The sequence below is a fragment of the Anguilla rostrata genome, chromosome 9 (assembly GCF_018555375.3).
Source record: "Anguilla rostrata isolate EN2019 chromosome 9, ASM1855537v3, whole genome shotgun sequence".
Lineage (NCBI taxonomy): Eukaryota > Metazoa > Chordata > Actinopteri > Anguilliformes > Anguillidae > Anguilla > Anguilla rostrata.
In genome coordinates this window covers 12,027,859-12,054,584 of record NC_057941.1, presented here as the reverse complement: position 1 = coordinate 12,054,584, position 26,726 = coordinate 12,027,859, and the positions used below count along the sequence as shown (strand labels likewise).

Below are 26,726 nucleotides of genomic sequence, written 5' to 3'. Positions count from 1 at the left end.
TTTGTATGTCACAAGGAGGGGAGGAAATACAGACCACGGAGCATGACTGTAATTGTCACTAGGAGGCTTCATTTGATGTTTGTGGAGGGGTATCAGGGTTAGTGACAAACACTTTCCTATGGTCACAGAGCAAGTTGTCACTTTCTCAAAGGCAATAATCTAAAAGCTACATATCTGACATTCCCCAACAGAATTGTTTTTATTTGTTTCTTCAGCTCAAACAGATCTGTACTGTATGTGATGCCCAAGAAATGCATAGTAATGTAGCTAATGCTGTAGAGTGGCAGAGTAAGTGGGTGGAATGTTATCCTCAGCCATAAAAGTTCCACTCGTGAAAGAGCAGCTATATTATTTTCTAAGTGTTTTAAATGCTTTTCTTATAAAGTGGAAGAGCTGGTTGAGGAGAAGCTCCTTAAAGTAACAGCTAAGTTTGATTGTGTGTATACATGTTTATGCACCTGGGGTAGTAACTGAGTGAAACCTTTTTCTTGACAAACTCTCAGAGGTGATATGAATGTGTACTTGTTTATTGTGGGGGCAATTTTAATTGTACAGCCAGTGAATTAGACAGGAATCATGTAAATTATGTTACATTGTATTTTTTCAAGATTGATTGAAACTCATAAACCGTTGATGTTTGGCGCGATGTACACGGGTGCTTCAGGCAATGTACGGGCACATTTCTCAGTCCAGGTTGGATAGGATTCAAGCATTTAAGCATCACTCACAGATTAAAACGTGCATAATTGTACCAGTGGCTTTTTCCAACCATTGTCTGCTGTTAGCCAACACATTTATAAATAATGTGGAACCTGAAAATGCTTATTGGCATTTTAACAACACATTGTTGAATGATGTTCATTTTAGAAATGTTTTTTTTTTTCTTTTTCTTTTTTTGGAAAGGCCCAGTTTGCTTTCTTCCAGCAGTAGTGGAATGTGGGGAAGGTAGAGATCCAACAGTTTTGTAATCAGTACACATTTAATGTGTCTAGAAAGATTTCCAGGTCTAGAGACAGATGTTGTGGAGCTCCAAGCTCGTACTGGAGACAGAGAGTGCTTTCGTGCTCTCAAAGATAAAGAGGCTGCATTGGCAGACCTGCTGGACATTAAGGCGCAGGGAAGGGGGAAGGGAGGCGTTTGCGAGATCCAGATTTCACAGAGTATTTCTGAAATGGATACATAGACCAGATATTTCTTTAGCCTGGAGAAGAAAAAGCATTTATAGCCTCCATTCAACCACTGGTCAAGAGCTCATGAACTCCACTGCCATCCAGAGAAGGGCTATAGAGTTCTATATGGAATTCTATGATTGTGAGCATAAAGAAGTTAATGAGGTGGCACAACAGTTCTATGAGGGTCCATTAGAGGTGTCTGTGGAGATTAAAAGAGAGCTGAAGTAACCACTGGCTCTGACAGAGCTCTCTACCATGCTGCAGAGTAAGGCGAATGGCCGTGCTCTTGGTATAGATGGCCTGCCTGTGGATTTATTCAAGGTATTTTGGGGGGTGTGGGATGCTGATCTCCTGGCAGAGTTCAATCAAAGTCTGGCTGTGGCCACTGAGTTGAAGGTGGGCAGTTCACACCCTACTTCTAAAGAAGGGAGATTTTCAGGACATCAGGAACTGGAGGTCGGTGGCTTTGCTGTGCACAGATTATATTATCTTTTCTAAAATGCTGGCTAACAGACTAAGGAAGGTGTGGGAACAGTCATACTGTGTCCCCGGCAGGTTGAGAATGCATATATTCTTTAATTGTGATGTCATTGATGTCTCTGGGGTATTGGGTTTAAATACGTATTTTATTTCTATCACCAGGTGAAAGCCTTTGACTGCGCTGAATACATCTCGGCGGCAGACATTTGAGGTGTTTGGTTTCTGCCCTGTTTTTGTGGCTATGGTACGATATAGGGGCCTTGAGAGTGTACTGAAGAAGGTATCAGGCAAGGCGGCTGTCACTCTGTGGGATGCTGTACTGTTTGGCTATTGAATTAATTGTATGTCAGGGAAGGAATAGGCTGCAGGAACTGAAAGTGGATTGGGAGTTTTTAAGTAAATAGGGTTTGTCCATCAGCGTATGCACACAATGTGATTATCATGACTGATACACAGAAAGATGTGGACACAGTGTTTTAATGTGAGACAGTGCAGTGATGTCCTCAGCAATGGTGAACTCTGCAAAATGTAAAGCATTGGGGGACTGTAATAAGTCAAATGCAGTTGGACCCAAGTGCAGTACAAAATGACCATACAGAGCAAACATAATAACCGAAGAAGCACAAGAGAAGCCACATGATAACTAGACACTGAGAAACTACAGCTGAGGTAAACGTGAAACAAACACAAATACCAAGCACTGAATAACTGAGAACACAGAGCTTAGATGCGCAAAAGCACAAGTGAAATCAATAAACTAAATGAGACACAAGGAGCAAGATAATGTAAATACTAATGCAACAATGACAAACAAAACAGGCAAAGCTAATAACTAAACAAGTCACGCTACAAAGCAGTAGTAATCTAATAAGCCAATTATCAAAGATGACAGCAAAAGGAAGCAGACGTGCAACAAAGGGAGACAAAGTTGGTGCCGAGCCACAGCAGGAACTGTGACGAGGACATGGGTTGATGGGGAGACTTAGCTGCCAGGCAACTGAAAGTGGAAAATGGAAGGGCTCAAGTACCTGGGGATGTGCCTGGGGAATGACTCTGTAATGCAGAAGAACTGAGAGGGAGTCCTGGAGGCTGTCCAGGATTGTTTAAACAGGTGAAACTGGTTACATTCATGCCTCATAGAGTGCATGCCCTCATTGTAAACAGCCTTTAGTTCTTATGCCAAAGCGGTCCTCATCAACTTGTAAAAAGCATCTTAATTCATATTTTATGCAACAATGTTTTCAAATAAATCCAAATCTGAGCCTAGTGGCCTCAGAACAATGGCTTGGGTTAGAATGTTTAGTGCCACCTGCTGGCCTGTTAGCTAAGATTCCTTTTTTTTTCTGGGGAGGTTATCACTGGGTTTCGCGGAGTGTTGTCACTTAATGATGTGCCACTTTCTACAAAGGTCTGCTAAGAGCGTGGTGGTAGGTGGTTGTGGTCAGATCAGTGTCACTTGTATGTATCAACATCTACTAAATGGTGGAAACTGATCCAGAGTAAGAATTATTGGTAAGGTACAAGTAAGTTTTATAAAACTATCAATCTTTCATTAGACAGGAAGACATAAACTACCATTAAATCATAAATCATAAAAAGGTTGTATTTCATGAGACATGAACCAGGGCACCTGGTTGAGCTGGCAGGGAGCAAACTTGAGGAGGCTGGGTGGTTGAAAAGCTGGGCATGAGGTCAACGCAGGTGGCTGGTCAGATGCTGTAGCTGTATGGGAGTCCCTTGACCACAGACACTACTTGAGGGTATTGCGGGAGAGGGACAATGGGGACATAGGCACTGGGGATCAGTTTTGCAGACTTCTGTGGGGACCTGCTACTGCAGATGAAACGGAGGCAGGGTTAGAAATGTCATTGAACGTGAGGGAATGCACGGAAATGCATGTATTCTGCAAAAGGGAACGTTCTTACCTGAATAAAGCAGCTGCTCTAGTATTCATTGTAGCTTGGAGTTGAAAGAGGGGTTACATAGAAATATGTCTGGGATTTGGCAATTACCTGCATGCATGCTACATGTAGTAACCTATATCTTAAAATGTGGCAAGGATGAGTTTGCTATGTTGGTAGCTTTGCTAGGGGGTGCGGTGTGACTGGGGAGAAATTTGAGAAGGATTATAATTGTGAGAGAGTGATAGGGTGCGAGAGAGAAAGAGAGAGCGGCACATCTATCAAAAAATTATGTTACTTATTGCCTGTATGTTATTATTCGCTAGCTATATTGATGTGAATGTGATTATAGTGGCTTAAAACATTATTTCCAGCATCAAGTTAGCAAAGCCATCTGTATCCAACTTTAAAGCCTATTGTTATGTCTGTTGTGTGAAGGAGTAATACTGTGAATATTTGCACTGTGATATGAATTATTAGCGGCTGGCTAAGTATGATACAGTAGCCTATTCTCTGTGGTAATTCTCACTACATTTACATCAGTGTGAAGAATGTGATTACAATGGTCTGTCAAGTTAAAACAACGAAGTTAGGAATACACTTATACTGTACTAGTAGGCAACATTATTTCCAGCATCATGTTAGCAAAGCTGTATTCCAACTGTGATATGAAACATTGTGACAATTACATAAATTTATTCAAAGCTGATGAGTGTTAATCAAGTTCAAGTACTGTTGTAAGTTGAATTGTAATGACAGATGTTTATGTAGTCAAATATCTCCCATCAAGAGAATCTCTACTTGAAACCTGTTGATTAAACATTTTAGTTGTTTGAAAAAGTAGAAAAACGGGTCTTTTTGGTGTAAGAATGTTTTATTTGATGTTAACTTTCATTCTCCATCCCGATTTTAGTTGAATGTGATCTGTAAATGTGACGTAGCATGCAGTTGCATAGGTTCATGATCCGATTTTTTTTTTTTTTTATATAAAAGTACAGAATTCATCACAGATCTAGCCTCTTAATTTTCCTCTCAAAATGCACCAGATTGATGTGATCAGCTGGTTAAATGTGCAAAATGTTATCCTTGGGGGCCAGGCCCCCAGATCCCCAAAGAGGGTTTGATTCCCCCCATCACAGTTTTCCAAAATCCTGTGGGAAAACTGGATTATGTCTTTGTGTTTCTTGCATAGCTATGTTACTGTAAACCTAAGTGCAATTAATTGATCTGAACAAACATACTGACTCAGACATAATTAAGACAGACCATGGACAGCTTTATGGAGACAGCAGCAGTTTGTTATTTAATGTTTATTTTTATTAATTTCCATGAATTAGTTATTTTAAGTAAACTGAAATTAGTTGGCTGACATTAATTAGCTAGCTATGTCAAGGACAATGGATGGCAAAAGAAAATGTACATTTTTGAGCAGTTTGAATAAATAAAATAAATTTTTATCATTCCAGGACATTTTAGTGTACAGGTCTTCAGTCACTTATATGTTTTAAGGCTGGGAAAATGCATCAATCCTTGGTTTTGTAATAGTTGAACAAAGTCATTTTCAACTGTCAGAAGTCATGAGAACGAACCATTTCATGAGTGATTTTTGAAAAATGTCTGTCATGGGGGACCATGCCCCCAAGCCCCCTTGTGTTTCCAGTCTCTAGTCACGTCAAGAGTTTCTATGAGTTTCTTTGAGTGCTGATGTAGACTGCATGACCTAGGGGTATTTCAGGGTAAGTGTTGTCATGGGGAGTCTGTGTGTAGACTGGAGAGAGAAGAATTAGCATTTACCCGCATTCTAAGATGATGGGGTGATGAATGGTTATATCTTAATTGTGACCCAACAAGAGCTTGATGCACGTCTCACACTCTACCGTTTCTCAGGCGAGGCGAGAAACATAAAAAAAAACACTTTCTCGTCAAAATTGAGTTAATACCAGAATTGCATTCCTGAAGATAAAATATATAATTTACCTAAATTTCAAAATTCTAATTATGTAAAAATGTGAAATTTTGTTAAATATTGGGACTAGTTTGTCCTCCAGAATCCCAAAGATAAGAGATATCTATATGACATAGTAGATACTGTATCTATAAGCAATATCAATTTGGCTATAATGCTGGATTGCCAAACAAAACTTTTGCATGTTCAAGCATGTTTGCCATTGGCATAGTTTTACAGATGGAGACCATACTTTAGCAGTCTCCAAGGTGACAAGTTGCAATAAAATGTAAAACTGGTGCAGTCGTGTTATAAAGTATTCTTGTTTAATGTCATAACCGAAATTGTGTCTTTTTTTCTTCTTCTGTTGTTGATGCATGATATGATGTAGCGTTTTTTGTTTCGTGCCATTTTCTGAAACAGAAAAGTAATCAGACTTGGCTAACGCTAGGGAATGGCTAATTAATGTCATTCAATTGTAAGTCAACAGTGTATTTCGAGTTCAATTTAACTTTTGCCTGGCTCCAAAGATTTACATGTATCCATAGGACTTGATGTTTGAGAGTCGTGTGTTGTCCTTGATAGTGTTTGTATTTTTTCCCAAGCTTTCTGAAGAAAGCTGAAAGCTAAAGCCAAAATCAGAACAGCTGTGCAGCTATTGTTTATCATTGTCAGATCAACAGTACTGCTGACTGCATGCATGATCAGAATGTAGGCTCAATAAAACAATGGATTGGCAAAGTTTCTTATCATTTGATTTTCATGATGGATGGCTTCACAGTATAGGTACTTAATCAATGTCTTAAATATAGGATGAATGTGGAGGGGTGGTGTGGTTAGGGCGCCATCTGCAGGTGGAGAGGGAGCGGTTTAGCTGGTCGGCAACCACGGCTGTTTGCAATTACAATTGATTGGTAATTGTTTATATGTTCTGCCTGCAGTGAGACCGGGGCGCTGAAATTGGAGACGCACATGGGAGAGACGTGCTGTGTAATCCCCTTCCTTACCGTGTGTTTTGTTTGTGTACCGGTGTTTAGGTAACCAGCACACAATAAAACCCGTGTGCATCCCAGAACTGAGGATTGTGTGGGAGACAGACTGCAGAACCTGTTACAATGAACTTTAAGTTCTGTTCTATACCCCAAGTAATGGCCCATATTATTTTCTTACACAGCATGTGTGTAAACACCTTGAATCAACTCTGCATTTGAAATGGCATGGTGTTGTTCCTTATGTTCCATTTGACAAAGTGTGCAGAAAAACTAGCATTATCTGCAGCAAGAAGCTATACAGCAGGTCCATTGGTCCTCCAAGATTCAGATGCAAAAAATGAAAAATTAGGAATGTATTCAAAGTCAAAGGTCATAATTTTGTCAATGTTTACATTATTTGCTTTGTTCAATTCATTTTTTTTTTGTTTGTTTGTTTTTTGTTTTTATGTCTTGCTTTTGTTGCTTATTTAATGTTTTTTATTGTTATTTTTGCTACTACTAGGGGCTCTGGCTAACCTGGCGGCTGACTGTTTGAGACTAGCGGCATGCATTTCATGTATTTTTGTTAAAACTCAAGAGCTCCCTCCCTCTTTCTCTGGTAATGAATCCATCGAACCGCTTTTAGTCGCAAAGCCTGGCTCTGGCGCAGAACATAGAGCACAGCATGCCGTGCGGTGAGCTCTCCTCAGGTGCTGGCTCGAGGACTGAGCCGCCGGAAAGCTCCGGAATTAGAGGAGAGCGGCGTCTGGGACTTCACATGCTCATCTCTCAGCCAAGCGTGGCTGGAAATTCCCTCGTCGGAGCGAGCGAAGGAAGCTCGACCCTGCCTGACCTAGCTGCCAAGTCATGAACAGCTACAGCCCTTGGAGGCCTGACCCAGGGTCCCCGTTTCTTTTCAATGCCAGATAATCTGCTCTACCCTACAGGTCTTTTTCATTTTTTTAGTCCACTTATGTGTGTATTTATCTCTTTTTATATAAGTGCCACGCAGGGTATTGGGAAGACTTTGTCTATTATCTGCATAATACAGATCATGGAATATTCTTATGATAATTTTCTCGGTTGGTTTTCAACAACATCTGACTGTTGCGAAGTAGTCCTTCTGTAAGGAATAGCTGTGCCAGTCATGTCATTTGCTTTGAAATAAAGCTACCGTCCTCTGTAATTACACTAATGTTCTACTGTCAGATATCTCCCTTGATTCATTCATAAACCTTGTTTAACCAGGACAAGAAAAGCATTGTGATAAAAGACATTGTTACAAAATGCTGCTAAATATGTGTGCCAGCTATTTTTATTGAATCGTTATTTGCAATCGAAGTGATGGTAGTGGTGTTGTAATGCCGTTTGCTCTTTTTTGTGATCAGCATGCATCAGGCTTATTTTAGTTACACTCTGGACGTTTATTGGCACTCAGGGTGTTGGCACCATTTCAGTGTTTTATTGTTTGAGTTTTTATAGCGAAAGTGTGTTTGAAAACTAAATGAACCATCAGTAGGTGTTAGGATAGCTGAATAATTCTGTGAGTGAATGAACAATGACATATTTAGAGTGATCAGGTGATCAGTCTCTGAATGAGCTTGTTATCCATGACTGTAGAATTCTCTCTCTCTCTCTCTCTCTCTCTCTCTCAGACTGGCCATGATAACCTGACTTATGCCTCCAGAATTGAGAGCGGCATTTATCTTGATGATATTTTTATTCATGTCTCACCACTACTGTAATTGCTTCTTCAACTAGGATAATGATTTTTGGTGTCCCCTTGTTCATCCCAAATCAGGAGAGCTTGTGTTTTGGAATAAATAGCATGTTTTTACTTGTTTTTGAATTCACCTACGCAGACCTTGGGAATTTCTTTCAGGGTTAAATATGAGGATGCATATTAAGGATGGACAAGGTACAGTACAAGTAGATAGAGCGAAAGGGAAAATTCTAAAAATGCACCCTCCCCAAATGTAATTAGTGTTGTCTCAGAACAACAATCAGATAAAGTTTGTTAAACCTGCAGCCTCAAGTGAGGATGCTGTTGATAGTGGGTTGCAAGCAAAGTATGTCTGGTCATAGGTGTAACTGAAGCCAGACAGGATGAACAGGCCAGCAGGGAGAGGGCGGGGGCCGAGCTGCCTGTTACAGAGAGCCAGAGAAACGAGGAGGATGATGAAATGAAGTGTGAATTCAATTTGGATGGTACGTCTCTGAGGGGTGATGTGTATACACTGCATGAGATAAATAATTTCTCTTGACAAAACATTTGGAAAATCTGTTAAAGTAAACGATTATTTGCCTAATACTGAAAATGTTATTAAAACTGTTTTGGTTTTATAAAAATCTGTATGTATCAGTAAAAAAAAAAAAAACACTAGTTACTGCTTTGAGAATAGCCATTGCCTAAAAAATTTAACTAAATGTAAACTGATTACCATTAAATAATGCGGCTGAATGTGAACCACAGGATGTCTCTCCTCTTCTGTCTGTTTTCTAGTGTTTTTCTAAATCTACTTTTAATTTATTTATGCAAGTTTTAAGGGTTAGGTCTTTAAACATTGACTGTGGAAGGGATGGGCAGAAGAGGATGGTGTCAGAACTCTTTAAGCCGAAAGTCTTAGATATTGTTTTTCTTCAGGAAACACTCCGATGTAACTGATGTGGTGGACTGGGGCTTGTGGTGGAGGGGCCAGTACTTTCTTTGCCATAGGAACAATGTTAGCGCAGGGGTAGCCATTCCTTGCTCTCCAGGTTTAAGCATGAATATTTTATCCACCACAGAGATAGTGCAGGGTAGGGTGCACTTATTAAACGCTCAAATAGGAGAAATCATTTTTTGTTTTTAAAATATCTATGTTCCTAATGAGGGTTCAGAGTGGGTGGAGGTCTTTAGGAGATTGAGGTACACTTTAACACAGGGTGATCACAGAGATTGTATAATATCAGGAGGTGATTGTAATTGCACTGTACAGTTTGTATTTGACAGAACTACACCTGCAGTCATCTATTATTTTGTCCAGAATAATGACCCTACTAGACTTAATAGACACATGGAAGTTTTAAACACTGAGAGTTAGGTTAGGCAGTACACATGGGTTTGAGTATCAGATGGTAGGGTCACTGCAAGGTTAGATAGGATTTAAATATCACGGGTTTTTAGCATAAAGTTAGCGAGGAGGTTTATTCATCCTATAGGTTTCACAGGTTCATTGTCTAGCCACCATTGATTTATATCTTTCACCTAGCATGAGATGTAATTCATACTGGCATTTCCACATTAAACTGTTACAGGAAAATGTTTTTGAAAAAGGTTTAAAGCCTTTTGGGAGGTATGGAGGAGCAGAAGGGCAGAGTGCGATTCTTGGAGTTGGCGTTGGGAGGTTGGAAAGACACAGATTTGTATTTTTGTGAGCAATACACCTCCCACTCAACAGCCAGGGTTAGAGCCACAGTGGACAAGCTGGAGCAGGAGACTCAAGATATTAAAGACAACTTGGTAACTCCTGGTGATTCCGGGCAGAGACTACTGCAGGAGAAAAGGAATGAGCAAAGTTTGCTTTTGCAGGAAAGGGTGAAGGGGGCCATAGTGAGGCCATTGGGGACATGGATGCACTTAGTGCCTACTTTTTTAATCAGGAGAAGGTGGTTTTCGAAAGGAACCAGATGGCCTGTTTTCGCTCCCTGTTGGCTGGGTGACTGATGAGCCAGCTGAGATGAGGAGACATTCAGTGTATATTCATACCGCCCTCTATGGGGTGGAGGACTGCAACCAAGTGAGTGTACAGAAGGAACTAGTCCAGGGCCTGTCTCACTTGGGGGCTATGGAGCGTGCTGGGCAGGGGTGGGAGGGGGCAGCTCCCAGTCTGCCTGGGGGTCTGAGGTAGGGGGCAGAGGGATGACACTGAGGAATTTAAGTAGCAGAATTGTGTGAGTGCAGTAGAGAAGGTGTCCGCCAGATTGTTTAAATGTAAACGTTTGCGACACCACCTGTTCTATAGGGGAAGTGTACTGGATACCATTAACTCGGTCGCCTTGATGTTATGGCACAAATTAACTGTTCTACCTCCACCAAGGGGCCTAGTAAATCAGGTGCAGCAGATGATTGTGAACTTATTTTGGTCTGGAAGGACTGGGTGAGGGCACCTGCACTGTACCTACCAGTGCTGGAGTGAGGGCAAGACCTTGTGGACATTCCAGCCAGGAGCATAGCCTTCAAGCTTCAGGCTGCGCACGGGCTGCTCTACTGCTGTGGTCGAAACTGGTGGGATACGGCTCAACTGTTGCTGAAGGCTGCTAGCCTCACTTATGACAAGCAGCTGTTTCTGCTTCGGTATGAAGATGTTGACTGGTCAGAGCTCACACCATTTTACCAGTCAGTTTTATAGCCGTGGCGGATCTTTAAAGTTCAGCGGGGCCCTACGGCAGAACTAGGCATGTGGTTCTTTGACGAGCCATCGCAGTTCAGCGATTTTATAAGAACTAACTGTTTGTCCGCTCCCAGCTTTAGGGCTAGCCTGCGGCAGGCAGGCTGTGTCAAACTTAGGCACTTGATGGAAACATCTATGTCAAGGCTGGGGGAGATGACAGATATCTGGTCTCCCGGTGTGCACAGTCTGTGCTTCCCTGCCAGGGCCCCTCATAGTGTTTGCTGGAAACCGTACTCCTGTCTGACCAATGGGATGATGATTGTGAGTATGCTTTCCCCTCTCTGACTGTCCCTCCTGCTGTAGGGGAGTGGTGGGGGGAACAGGGGGGCTTCCTGTCTCTCATAACCCCTGAGCTGGGAGAGGTTAGGGTCTTGGGAAGAAAGCTCTTTATCACACCAGTGTTAAAGCGTGACACTTATGCTCTCTGGCAAGGTTGAAGGTGTCCAGGTGAACTGCATATTTTGGTCCAGATTCTCCAAAAGGCAGTTGGTGGTCCTTGTACTAGCCCCCTGTTGACAATCGGATGGCTGACCTCCAGTGGAGGATTGTGCATGGGACAATAGCTATTAACAGAAATGTGAGACACATAGACTCTAGTGTTGAGGAGGGTTGTATTTACACAAAGGTTACATCACTTATTTGTACAGTGTCAAAGGATGACAGGTTTGTTCAATTTACTGGAGGGGTTATTTCAGGATTTTGGGATCATGTATGTTTCCTTCCTCTGGGTGAATGTGAGTGGATATTTTTGTATTGCTGTAATATGTAAATATGCCAGTTTTCTTTCTTCTGTTTTTATGCAATAAAGAAGAAGAAAAATCAAAGTCTCTCTCTCTTGCCCTTGCTCTCATTGTCGCTCTATCAAGTGCATGCAATTCGTGTGAGAATCATGACCTCTGCTGGTGAGAAAACTGCAAGAATTTCAACACTATGAATTAAGTAGCATGTGCTGCTACTTAAATGAATACAGTAAAATTATGATTCATAGCTCACTCACTATTGTACAAAATCATTTAAATCTACAACGGGAAAAGACTGATATAATTTCCTAATCATTCAAGTTAGTGTGAAGTTGCATTTACTTTTTCCAAGCTCCCTTCAAAGTGAAAAAAGCCAGGACTGGTGCTCATTCTGTAAACTACTAGTGTTTTTCTCACATGGTAAAATCCTTTGAACTTCATGTAAGGCTTTAAAAATGATGTATGTATACAGCAGTATGCCGACAATCTTTTAGTATTTGATAGCATCCAGACATCAATAGTTTTTTTAAATTTATTTTATTTTTATTTTTTGAGGATGTGATAGTGAAGGAAATGATTCAGCTATTTATGGGGTTACAGATATTTATTTCCATTACATTCATTCTACCTTTACACTGAGCCAGCCAGCAGAGGGTAGGCTCCCCCTCGATAGCCAGGTTCCTCCCAAGATTTCTTCCCATTGAGGATTTTTTTCGTGTTACCGTTTGTGGGGTTTTTTTTTGCAACTGGAAATTTTTTCGCCCTTTTTGCTCAGTTACTGTAAAGTGTATTTGTGACAGTTTTCTTTAAAAAAAAAAAAAGGGGGGTTTACAAAAAAAATGTATTCAGTAAACTTGAGTATGCCAATGGGAGGCTTTTCATAGCCACAATAATACTCCACCAGAGCCATGATGTCATGAGAACAGCTGAGGTATGGTCAGTAAAACACCTGGGCATTGAATTTCCCCGCTGAAATCCAAAAAACCCAAATGCAAGATATGTTAGATAAGCATGTGTACACACCCAGAAGCCAATAGCCCTCTACACACATTGTTTGCACACATAATGGGCCACTTGTCATTGTGCGCATTATCGTGCAACCTGTGAACTTCAACCTGTGAAAAAGGTTTTGACACTATAGACAGCCTTGTTGCTGTTCATGAAGTTCAGAAAGAGCGCTGGTCAGATATGCCGGTTTGTTGAAGAGCTGAGTGAGGCACTAAGCCTGTCAGGAAATATAAGGTGAACAAACATAGCCAGAAATGTGTTGGTTTTCATACTTTTTAAACCAAAATGACTTTAGATATAGATACAGATTGTAAGCTTTGAACAAGACCGATACACAAGTAAATACAGAGATTGTGGCGATAAATCTATGACGGCTATTAATTAGACCAGTTTCGGTAGCACTAAAGTAATTAAATCATCATGTCCATTTGAGTAGTTCCTGATCTTACAATTCTGGTTGTAAGCCTACTGTTAATCAATGTGTCCCAAATTAGCATGCATTGTAATCATAATCTCATAAAAAACACGTTTTCAACGTACAAAAATGCCAAGTTACTAAAAAGTATTGATATCAAAATGACGCCAAGTTACGATACTACAAACAATATAGGCTATCTTGCCTCACCGAAATGACATAAGATGTATCTCAAAGCAATGCTACCCAATATTTCCTCAGTTCTTTCAAGTCACTTGGCCCTGTGTATAAGCATGCACTACATGGACAGGCCAAACATATGTGTGGATGGCTCTCTCACAGTCAAGATTGATTGAATAGGTGTGTGTATGTCCAATTTGTATTGGTATGTAGGCCTATGTATTTCGCTGCCCAGGCTTTCTGTTGCGTGAATGATAGTATGTTTCTTGGTACAAGTGTGTTCGTGAATGTGAATGTAAGATGTTGCCAGGGAAATGTCCCCATGCGGATAAATAAGTTCTCTATGTATGTATGTACAATATGTGTTTTACATGCAGTATTTATTGTACGTAGCAAATATACAATAACTTGCACATGTACTCAAATTCAGTTCAGAAGCAAGTATAAACATGTTTTCTGGAGAAATGTGCTTCCTGTCGTTGCTCAGCAGCAGTTCTGTACATTAATGAATTTATACATTAATTTCAATGTACACTGTTCAATGTGTTCCATGAGGCAATTCGAAATATTTGTCTCTTTGATCTGACAGAAAGTTTGCATGACATTGTGAAATGGTAAGATTAGAAAACACAGGGCCAAGTGACTTGAAAGAACTGAGGAAATATTGGGTAGCATTGCTTTGAGATACATCTTATGTCATTTCGGTGAGGCAAGATAGCCTATATTGTTTGTAGTATCGTAACTTGGCGTCATTTTGATATCAATACTTTTTAGTAACTTGGCATTTTTGTACGTTGAAAACGTGTTTTTTATGAGATATCAGTTCTTTTTGCAAAGCGTTTTATTATGAGAGTGAGAAATGCGACCCTGCAAGAAACGGTTGTGGATTATGGCTATCGTTGTTGAATCTGTACAGTCTGATGAGCGTGTACCGTTCAGCAGTTTCGGTTTGCTATATATGTAAAACAGTGGCTGTGAGAAAGGATGCAGTGGCGTAAGCGTAAACGCATCAGGAACGCAGATGGAATATGGTATGTACTCACGGATTTGACGTCCATCCAACGAGCCTTGACTGACAAAATAATCAACACGCCCGTAGAATTATAACTCCCTAGGTCGCAACTTGTGTAGCCTTCTGTCCTGCTCCGTTTTCTGTTATTTGGTGGAGATGCACTTTTAGTGTTTGTAAGGTTTATCTTTCTGTCCTGGTCCATTGTCTGTTATTTCGTGGAGATGCACTTTTAGTGTTTGTAAGGTTTATAAGGCATTTTGATAGGCTTATCTGCAGGTAGGAATCCTCTTCGCTGTTTTGCTAAACGAGAACCGGAAAACATGATAGTGGAGAGTAGGAGCAGACGCATATGTCCCAGCAGGCTTTGCATATGAGAGAAAACAACAGTGTGAGAGAAATTAAAATGAAATTACGAAATTCCGTAGTTGAAACAATATGTTTTTAGCAGAATGGGCATGTAGGTGAAGGCTGACATGATCACGGAGTATAGTGCGAAGTAAATGGAGTGGCCATGAGCGAGCTTATATTCCTTATCAAATGGTATATATAACAGTCGGTATTGAACATTAGTTGTTGAAGTGGAGGGTTAAATAACATTGCACTCATTATTTGCCTGTACTGTAATATAATCTATTGCACGAATGTGTTTTTCTCATGTTCAGTGCTAGTAGTTATACTTATGAGTGAATCATGATTTTAAATGTAATGTTTTAATGCGGAGCTGCAGAACGTACATACGTAGTAATTGTGTGTAGCCTATGTGGCTAGATAGAGAACAGGGCGAGGTAACATGAATGTAGAAACGTGGCGTTTGCTGATATTAAGGTTTTGTACGGTAGCCAAGTGAAGAAATATAGTTAGTAGAAATGGCACAGTGGTGAACTGGTGTAACTTTTAAATAAAATGAATACATTTGCGTCATGAAATGCATATGGGTGGCCGTGAGTGAGTGAGGTTTACCAGTCTGTGACTTCGTTAGCTAATGCCATAGCTATGCAATGCGTGAAATATCATTAGCGAACCTGTCGGTGGTTTTAAAGAAGAACACAAGCCAGTAAGCACAGAAGAGCTTCCGTTGAGTCCATATGGCTTAGCAATATTGTAGCCGGTCAATAACTGAACGTACAGACGGTAAGTCATAATGCATATATCTTAGCAATATTGTAGCCGGTTAATAACTAAACGGTGAACGGCGGGTAGATATGGTGCAAAAGCAATAATTAAGAAGTAGTAGACAATTATTAGTGAGGGTCGAAGCAAGTAAAAGAAACGTGTTCCAAACTGGGCTTGAACATACGACCCAGTGTTCCCAAGCCTGTAACCTTACCCACTAGGCCACGGTCGGATTAGCTGTTCAAACTGCGGAGTTGCAGAATGTAGAGAAGTAGTAATTGTTTGTAGCGTATGTGGCTAGATAGAGAACAGAGCGAGGTAACATGAATGTAGAAATAGAAAAGTGGCGTTTGCTGATATGAAAGTTTTGTACGTAGCCAAGTGAAGAAATATAGTTAGTAGAAATGGCACAGTGGTGAACTGGTGTAACTTTTTAATAAAAGGAATACATTTGCCGTGATGAAATGCATATGGGTGGTCGTGAGTGAGTTTTGGTAAAGCAAATATAGGCGTAAGAAACGTTAGTGTAAAAGAGGAAATTTTCTGCCTGAGGGCGAGTCGGGGTTCAAGCCTTGTACCGGAGGTTTACCAGTCTGTGACTTCGTTAGTGCAGCACCATGCCATAGCTATGCAATGCGTGAAATATCATTAGCAAACCTGCCGGTGGTTTTAAAGAACACAGGCCAGTAAGCACAGAAGAGCTCCCGTTGAATCCATGTGGCTTAGCAATATTGTAGCCGGTTAATAACTGAAAGGTGAACGGCGGGTAAATATGGTGCAAAAGCAATAATTGATAAGTAGGCTAGTAGACAATTATTAGTGAGGGTTGAAGCAGGTTAAAGAAACGTGTTCCAAGCTGGGTTTGAACGTACGACCCCTTGTTCCCAAGACTGTATCCTTACCCACTAGGCCACAGGCGGACTAGCTGTTTGAACGGGAAATGTTTCAGAGTAAAAATGTATGGGTATTTTGCGTGTGTATGCGCATTTTTGATTGGGTCGTGTAGGTGCAGATTTGGCTGGTGTCAGTGAAATGCCCAATGGGGAGACATGTTGTTAGTGGGATAGGCGGCAGGAAAAATAAGAATGAGAAGAAGAAAGAGAAGAAGAAGAAGAAGAAGAAGGAGAAAACGCAAAATCCCCTTAGTTTGGGGCTTTATTGTGTGGACATGTGAAGTTGTTTATGAATTCTGTCTGTTGAAATGGGGTCAGAATGAACAGAATTTAATGTTTTTAAGGGCTGAGTGTCTGTGGCTGTTGTGGTTATTTCTGTGGGGAACCCTGAAAAGTGCCAAAGTCTCGGTGCTGTATAGGTATGGGGCATGCCCCCGCCAAGGCGTAACTTGGCGGGATGGCATACCTGCCATCCCAATTTAATATTTACTGGTTATGCTTTATAGAGGTGAATTTACATTTTAAATTGTTTCCTCTGTGAGGGTGGGACGGAGAAGCTTTCAAATGAACTCGTATTCATATCTGATTCTGTTGCTGCCATTTATAAACTCTTCAAAGAGTGGGATCCTTCACTAGATCAAAGTCCCATCTGCATTATAAAAACTGTACTAGCTGACGACTCATGATAAGAATGATTGATGATGATGATGATAATCATCATAATGTTGATTATCACAGGCATCTCTATATAATTTTTTTTATTTTTTTATTTAAGATTCATGTGTTTAATCAAAAATGTCACAATGATTTCGGAAGACTGAGCATAAACAATGATTTGGTGCTATTCTTTTAACTTTTATAATGAATAGGTCATGTCAAAATATGTACTAAACATACATTTGCAGTGCTGTCACCAGAAATGAATCCTCCCAAGGCATTCACTGTGGGCATGTCATGTGACATCTGTTTATGATCGGCTGGTTCCTGTAAGCCATACTGTTAGTCTGTAATTTTCATTTAGCTGCATGGGTTTCAGGTTCCATGTTCTCTGATCTGCGAAGGAAGGAGCAAAGTTCAGAAATGTGAAATGCCTACAGACTGGCATTACAAATGTAAAAATAAAAATAACTAGTGAAAGCGTATTCTTTAAAATAAGTAAGATGCTTTGTCTCATTTAAAAAAATGAAAACACCAAAATAAAGTCATTTAGGGTGCTGGTCCACCTCTCGTTTAATTCAAACTACTAATTGTTTACCTGGATTGAAATTTGTGGTGATCTGGCATTCATATCCTTAGTTCTAAACATGCCCCATCACCCCTTTTTCAGAGTCACTTAGTCTGTTCTTGCAGCCAAGCTGGCCATAATTATAGGTACCCAAGCCCATGCAGCATTTTAATACATGGCTCTACATCTCAACATTACTTGTTGACTTAATGGATAAGGCAGACATCTGCGGCAGCCTCTGTTTTCACATGCGTGCTGTCCCCCATTTTATGTTAACATTCTGATCTGTCCATTTTTTTTACCATGATGACTTTTTTGAAGATTGAACTTAATTTTACATTTGAACATCCTGAGAAGATTTGGCGGTGAATGTGGTGGAAGGAGCTTTGCATAAAATGTGAATTATGTTTCATTTTAGTATGAATGGGATGAAATTTGCCTGCATGATCAATCCATCGGTAATCTTTTAGCACTTTATTATTCCTGGGTGACTGAGAGACAGACAGACTGACAAGCAGGGAAGCAGATAAATAGATGTATAGAAGGTTTGAAAACAGGCCCCTGTGAGTTCTAGTTTCATGTTTTACCTATTATACTGTTTATATAACATTGGTATATTATTAGTTATAACAACCATTATAACAGGTGTAGTAATATACCAATGTTGTACATCAATCAACAGGAATACAAATACAAAACCATGTGTATGACATAACACAAAGACAGCTGCAAATTATATGCTAGTTCTAGTCTTCTAATTGGAAAGAATGTGTGCCTTCTAGAGCAGCCAAAGGAATGGTTTAGTAATCACTTCATTATAGGCTACAGAGCCATTATCATTACAGCAACGTGTATTTACAGTCGAGCTTCTACAGGTTGATGGATGTCAGGGGAGTAGGCACTTTACGAATGGACAAGGGGGTGAGAGGCAGAGAGGCTGTTTGTCTCTGAGCATTAAGGTGCTTAGCCCAGGACAGGCTGCTAATCCATTAGTTATGAGCTCATTATTTGCTGTTTAGCATTTTGTGGTAAATAATATTTAACACTATGAATATGCTTATTTTTGTTGGAAGTTTAAAGCTGTTCTTCTATGATCTTATTTCGATTCTGATGTAAGCAGTCCTGACAAAAGCGTTAGGATGCAGATCTTTTTTTAAAAAGAAAAAGGCATTTAAAATGCAGGTGATGTAATACAGACCGACAGTTTTGCAAAATGGAATTTGTAAAGAAATTGTCTAAATGGAACGGCAGGCCCCAGGTGATGGTGTGTGGCCGCGAGGAGAGAGCGTCTTTAGATGTGTCCCAGCTAAGGCTAAGGCACGCCCCGGTGGTGTGGTGACGTCGAGCCCCTCCTTGCACCATGTCACAATCTGAGGTTCTCATGCAGGCGCTCGTGCAAATCCAGCCCAAGGTGTTCCTCTGGTTCCTCATCCCGACACTGAAAGCGTTGATAACGCTCCATATGTTACGTTTCATACCATTTGTTTCTGCAGGGAACTGAATGAATGGGTTTTTTCCCCCTTCTTTCTCCCTGGTGCATTTCAGCTGCCAGGCACTCATCTCGTGCAAATTCCGTATTGAAGGGCCTTTCGCGCTGCCAAAAACAAACCTGCATCAATCCGTCCTTGTCCAGTCGAGGGCCACAGCTCAGACGAAGCTGATGAATTCTGAAGTCAGACTAGCACCTGGCCCGCATCGGGGCGCAACGTAAAATTCAACCGCCATTTGATCGAAGCGTGCCGTCGACGGCCGTTCTCGCCCTACTGGCTCCCCGCGTTTAGAAGCATGACGTTCGGAGTGAACCCGTCATGGCCGTACTGACGCGCGAGCCCAAGCGATGTATCACAGCAGACAGGAGCTAGGAGGAAGGCAGTATTTGTCTTGCTCAGAGGCAGCATTGCGCCTTAATGAAGTGCAGGGCAGGACCACAGGCAGCCACTTTAGGATGTATGCCACGAGACGCTTGAGGCACTTATTGACACACACGGCCTGCTTCGAGGAACTAATTCAGTGACCTGCGAGTGTGTACATAATGTGCGTTTAATAACAGCTAGGAGAAAGGTGAATCTGCTGTGCAAAAAGCAACTGTTTGCTACGCAGTCTCTTCTATGAATTGTTGATTTTATCTTTTTAAGCAATGTAGATGCCCTTACCGAAGGCCAAAGATTTTTCACAAAATGTGACATGCGTCAGTATAATGGGAAATTCACAGGCAAAATTTGATTTAAACACTATGCTGAGTAAACGCAGCAACAGCAGTGCAATGCTCAGGACTGAGACCTGGAACCACTTAACTCTGGATCCACGTCCCTGAATGCTACTCCTACTGCCAGCCAATTCTGTGGTCAGGTCTGGGGCCTGCTGGCAAAGCTGGTTAAGGTCAATGGTATTCACAGGGGAGCGCTGCGGCAGTGCCTCTCTCTGTTACATTTAGGTCAGATGTCTGATGTCAATTTTTCTCCTCTTCTTTGCAGTCAGTCTACAAAGCCTGGTTATGCTCAGAATATTTCAATGCTACCCAGAGCCAGTGTCACTACAGGATTCCCTGCAAGCAATACTGTCTGGAGGTCCAGACCAGATGCCCGTTTGTGTTACCAGACAATGACGACTTGGTCTACGGGGGGTTATCCAGCTTCATCTGTACAGGTGAGTGGCTTTCCTTCTCAATAAAAGAGGTTATCACTCTGTCTGCATCATCCCCCCTGACCTTTAGATTAGTTGCACGTTAGGAGACTAATTGATATAATGGACTCAAGAGCGCATGAGAGGGATTAAACAGGTAACCAGTGACCAATCAATAGATCTTTCTCTTGCACCATTGCAAATGATGAAGGTCTACCTAGAGACATGGTTCTGTAATCATGAAAATATGACTGATGGCTAAATGTTCAGGAGCATAACATTATGATTTTGAATACAATTTTCAGAGAAGAAGCAATGTGCAGTAAATCATCAGCATGCATTTAATTTGGATATGTGTTAAAGATGCACTGCACATTTTAAGCAAGTTTTATAGAAAGAATATATATTTTAGCATAATAAATTACAGATTTTGTTCGTCACCAAATTATATTTTCTAAGAAGTATATCCAAAAAATGGCTCTCTCGCATGCAATAGGTCAGTTAATTTAAGGCTCGTCTAAACCATCTTGGAAATCCGAAAATACAATTAAATCTGTATGTACAACCAGGGCAAATAGGATATGTGGTGTACTGTCACTGATTCCAGACATAAAGAATATATATAAATTGTTTAAACATGAAACATGATTTTTTTTTTCAATGAGGATTTTAAGTCGATTCCTTTTCTAGTTTAATAACCTTGCAACTTGACAAGGATATCAACATGTCTCCTTCATTTTGAATGGGTGTAACATAGACAATTGTAGGTTGGACAGCTTAGTGTGCCTGTATATTCCATACTACTTCACTGTAGTTTGAGAAGTCCATTTCTGTTCACGTGTGTTCAAGGCTCGTCTGTTACATTACAATCGCTTTTCAGAGGTCTTTTGTGTGAGAAAAATGTGCATACAGCATGCAACTTTCAAGCTCCTTGGAGATCTTGCTGCCACATTAAGGAAAACGTTGGACGTAGTTATCCTGGTGAATAACTCAACTGAGTTTACCTATAAAATAAAGGGAAAATTTTGCTAGTAGCAATAACCACAGAAAACCAAATGGAAGGCATAGATGCATAGCATCTGAAGGCTTACAGTGAAACATGGCTGGCAAAACTCCCTTATATTATTCTTTTTGAGGGTAAAGTGAGTCTCTTTACATAGGCTAATACATAGACACATGTTTTTAATTTGCACATATAATACTATACATTACTTTCATCTCCAATACCCTCTCTCAACTCACTGAATTATTATTATTATTTTGTTTCTTGATTCAAATCTCCAGAAGTTTTGCATTTAAATCCTTAAACAGTCTGAAGGAAAATGATGAAGTGGTCCTCTAGTGTTACTGTGCCAGATGTGCAGTAGATACATTGCTGTTTCTGTTGCATGATACATTATTTCCCTTGGCAACTCACCAGGTTATCATTCACTACCACGGTTTGCGGTATGTCAGCCTGTGTTTCATCCATGGCAACCGAAGGAGACCCACAATATGCAAAATGAAGAGTAGGGCTGTTTTCATTGCTTTCAAAGAATATGCATCAGATTTACTGGAAGGCAGAAACCCGGAAGAGGAATACCTTTCTTAACACTATCAGTGTAAGCAGGATATCAGCTCATTTGGGGAGCAGTTTTCAATTAAGTGTATCAAGTGTGGTAAATGAGCCCCCAGGTGGCCTTTGGCGAAATAACAGAGAGAAGGGAGAGGTACCTAATTCAATTAAATCCTTCTCTTCTCATCTGCTCCCTCCACACTCTTATCTGTTTACAACAGAGAGTGCTGGCACAAAGGAACAGCTTGCATTATAGCTTTGGTTATCAAGGGAGAATGTTTAAAAAAAAAAAGTCAAGGCAATATTTTTCTTATCTGCACAATGAGATTCCTGGCAACCAGCATTTTTTTTTGTCTGCACATGTGGCAATCAGGACTTTCCTCTCCTGTCTTCTTTGTTTTTGCGTTCCTCGTCCTGTTATGTTAGCTCTTTACATCTTTACTACACACAGGTCCACTGTATATCGTTCAACATGGCACTTCAAATATATACAGTACTAATGCTTAATGCTTTTTTTTTTCAGTGTTTGAATACCTGATCAAAAGAAATGCATACATAGATTTGAAAGCATAAATGCATGTATGTCATGTGTCATTTATTTATTTTATTTTATTATTTTATTTTTTATTTGCATTGCTTGCATATGTTTTGAAGAAAAGCACAGAGTGCAATTTACACGTTACTCATCTAACATGTGAGTCTAACAATTTCCAGGTGCACGTCAGCCACCACAAAAATAGAGCAGCCAGCCATTCCAGCCATTTTGTGCCAAAACTTTCACATCAGCTGAGGTGGAGAGGGAATTATGTTCTCTCTCTCTCTCTCACACCTTCTTTCTCACTCCCTATGTTTTCTTTTACTTTCTTGCGCTCTCTCTCACTCTCTCTCTCTGTGCTGCAGGGCTACTAGAAAACCATTTAACCAATGTAGAGCCAGAATGTTGCGATGTGAGATGGAGCAGCTGCGAGCCAGCGTCGGAGGGCGCCTGCAACGCGTCCGCCAAACCCCCCGGCTCCTCGGCGTGGCCCGTGTCGGCCGCCTCCCGGCTCTGCAACAGCAGCAGACTCAAACTGTGTGTGCTGGTTCTCATCCTCCTGCACACTGTCGTCACTTTTTCTACGGTACAAAACAGTGGGGGGATGACCCTGGAGACCATCACCCCTATGGAGGAGGCCTCCACCAGAGAGGAGTGAATCAGAATCTCTCCACCCAAAAAAAAAAAAAAGTATAAAATACAATAAATCTGCTGAGGTGGTCATAATAGGAAGGAAGAGGCAAAGTGCGTGCCCCCCTCGCCCTCCCCTGCCAGCCAGCAGTTCGGACTTTGTGGTCAAATAGGGAGAGGGGAGGGGGAGGGACAGAAAAAGGAAGTGAGGAAGTCCTACTTCCTGTTCGCCCCCAGAGTTGTATTTTTTCTCTCTGCAGAGGTGTCGTGTGTTTCTTCCGGGAAAGGTTTGGGTACAATTGGCCTTTATCACATTCCACATTGTTGTGAGGGTCTCTCTGTGAAGCAGGGCAGAGATGTGGAATGCCTTTTTGCAATTGGATTATATTTCAATACACAGTAATACTAGTGAATTATATTTAAATATGAATTTATACTTAGGAATACCAATTCTCTGCCTACTTCCCTGCATCATGGTCAGATAAGAAGACTTTCAAACTCACAGTATCCAATCATTTCAGTTTCATCAATTTATCACTGATATTGTTATATTAAACAAATGGAGCTCCATTAATTTGCAACTGAATTGAAACCGTTTGAATGTGTGCCTCATAAGAAAAGGGCAAAGTTCTCTGATAATCAAAATAATTTTACTAAAAAAATGAATAATGTGATTTCATGGTAAATACAAAATTGTTAAGTAGCATGAAACACTACGCGGTTGAAGTGGTTCATAATTGGAAAGTAGAGCTTGAAAATCAGACGTGCATTATTTTATCCATTTTCTTTTTTCTTTTTTTCTGCATGGCAGGTTATGCATTTTGATATTCTCATACCACAAAGCTAATGTTTTACTTGACTGTTTTTTTGTTTGTTTGTTTTTGCTGCCAGCAGTGATATGACTGACAGACATATGGATTGGTTAAAAGAGAACAAAACCAAAAGCTGTCTTCCAAATGAATGAAATTAACACCCCCACAGAAATAATCCGATATTTAAATAATCTGATCAAAGGAGGTTTTTCCCTCTAGAAACTGAAATATGATGCATTAGAGATCTGTTTGTTATTCTATTACTGACATGACCCGTTCAGATTGGGTTTGAAGTGAGTGCAGAAATACCTCCCATCACAAATAATACCCAGACTGAATTTTAAATTAATCAAATCAACCTTCTATTGGCATTTTCAGGTTCCTTTTGCTTTAAGATTAAATGTTTCATACATTCTAAATATACAGATATAATCTGTATTGTCATTAAAGCTAATGCCATGACATGAAGCTGCTGCAGTTACAAAATGATTATGATGATGAGGATGATGATGATGATTATTATCAGTAGTATGCCATACTTAAAAATAATGGCTTCAATATTATGTTTGTTATATTATTATTATGTCCTTTCATACTTTTTGATTCTCTTCATTCCATCCATATTTCACAAAAGTTTCCAGTCTCTAAATCTGCCAGTCATATGCAAATGTCTTACACGCTCCTCTTTCAAATTCTTTACCTAGGCATAATTAAAACTAAGAATAATTAAAATTTTGATTATTTTGATTAAGCTCAACAGGAACTTTGCTCTGTTACCACCAGTATCAATGTGACAGTTTCACCAGTCACAATATGAAAGGATGAGGTCACAGAATATTTTCTTGTTTCTGATGTCAAGCCGTGTAATGAACATGCTTCACACAGTGGTTCACTCTGATGTTCTACAAATATCTTGCTGATCCTCATTAAACAGGGAAATGTCCAGGTCACACATGAACACGATTTTTTGTCCAGTTACAAGGTCAAAAGATTCCCTTTGATATAGGCAAATTAAATTTCCACCCAGTATCCATACCTGTCCATTACATTTGCTTATTTGATATATTAAATTATGTTATAATTCATAAATGGTAATAAATGTACAAGCTATAAACTTACAACCTACAATCTTTTATACAGATGAATATCCTCCCTCGTGCCAAGGACTGCTTCATACCAAATATATCCAGTCTGGCAGCGCAACACAATTCACATCTGTATTGCGTGATGCACATAATGAACAATCTCAAGATACGAATGTGGAATTTCCATTGAGCAATGCCCTCGACTGGGAATTTGTGTCAAACAATACAAAAATTAAAATGCACACATACAAACTCCAAAACGAGCCTTTTATTATGTTAGTTATAGGGCTGGGTTTTTATGTGAACAGACTGGTTTCATGTTTTATTAAACATGAAGAGAGTTATTTCTTAAGAAATTATCCATGCTGCATTTATGCTCAGTGAGCAAGTATGATTTTCTTGTTTAGATTTTTTTTTAAACCATTATGTCTTTTAAGAGTTTATAATTTCATAGAGCTCTAATTTGAAATGTTAAAAATGTGAATGAGTCCAAATAAGCGAATGAGTCTTTGGAATATCTTTTTGTTGTGGAAAGTTGTTAGATGAATATTTTAGAATATTTTGGATAATTCCATTCACACACGATTCAGACTTGAGGGGAAATTATCTTCATAACATTTGCAATTTTTATATGATTAAATAATTAAATAAGTGCAGTGAAATGCTGCTCAAATCTAGGAGTTATAACCCTTTTTAAGCAATAGGAGAAAAAAATCCCTTGACCTCAATTTCATCCACTGGTAACTGGAAATAAGTTAATTTCATATTTTCAAGAAAGACAGATGAATTTTGAATGCACTGCTCTGACGGATATTAGCACGCCCATAACTAAACGATAAAGATGTGAGCATGGCTACCTTCAGTATGCGCTGTTCCTTGGGGTATTTTCCAGCTACAAAAGGCCAGTTGTACCCTCTGCTTTCTCGTATGTCACTGAGAGGCGTCACTCATTCTATGGCATAGCAGAGCCTTCTTTATAAGAAAACTAGTGGGTTACGCCTACCTTAAGGGGACAAGAATGATACAAACTTAGACATCTCTGCTAAGCCTGTATTCTTTGAAGAGAATACTTCTTATGCCATTTTATACACTGTGCTTTAATGTTTAGAACTTTTTGCACTAGTTCTAATAACATTTATTTTCGGAGATGGTTTGGAAACTGTGCTATATAATTCAGTTGTATAACAAATATTATATCATATCTGTGTTTCTAGTCTTAACCTGTATCTGTAATGTTTTACCGTTTCTGTTGTATTTTGAGCAGAACCGTTCCTGCTCAATGTTTAACCCCAATAAAGACATACAAGCGTTCTGTCTTAACCTGCAGCCTCTTGTTTTGTGAAAGGACGAGGAAAAAAGAAGATGAAAACGCTCAACTATGTTTTACTGTTTATACTTTACCTGTTTATATCACTATTAAATCCAAATGCTCTGAAAGTCTTTTTATTTAGAAATAAAATTAGAATGAGAATGACTCCTCTACTGTCGTCTCTGTTTGCATGTGGCATGTGTCAACAGTTTGTGACTTTGGGTCTTGATATAACAAATCCTTGCAAAGAAACACTTCGAGCCAGCTTGGAACCTAACAATATTAATTTTTTAGAGGGAGGTATACTTAAGGAAATCATCTTTATTTAAAATAATATTGTTTAATTGAGAATAAAATTTGTTTGCAAAAGAGATGTGGCATACCACCTGCCTAGAGAATTTGTCAGATCACTATGTCAGGTTTCAGTGTGAACAATGTCAGGATATACACTATATGAACTGAAGTATCTGGACACCCCTTGGTCTGGGGCTGTTTCTCATGGCCCCTAGTTCCAGTGAAGGCAAATCTTAACGCAATGATATTTTAGATGATTCTGTGCTTCTGTCTTTGTGGCAACAATCTGTCCTGTTTCAGCATGACAATCTCCCCAGGCACACAGTGAGGTCCATATAGAAATGGTTTTGTCAAGAACGGTGTGGGAGAACTTGACTGGCCTGCACAGATCCCTGA

The 26,726-nt window shown here is 40.0% G+C and overlaps 1 protein-coding gene across 1 annotated transcript in view; it reads left to right on the top strand.

The window, feature by feature from the left end:
• LOC135262957 (NALCN channel auxiliary factor 2-like) overlaps nucleotides 1-26,201 on the top strand; it is a 109,603-nt gene extending 83,402 nt beyond the window's left edge. The window contains exons 2-3 of the mRNA XM_064350429.1: nucleotides 19,963-20,134; nucleotides 22,566-26,201. Coding sequence (XP_064206499.1) covers nucleotides 19,963-20,134; nucleotides 22,566-22,858 — 465 coding nt within the window. The 3' untranslated portion in view covers nucleotides 22,859-26,201. The remainder of the gene's footprint in view (nucleotides 1-19,962; nucleotides 20,135-22,565) is intronic.
• The last annotated feature ends 525 nt before the right edge of the window (nucleotides 26,202-26,726 follow it).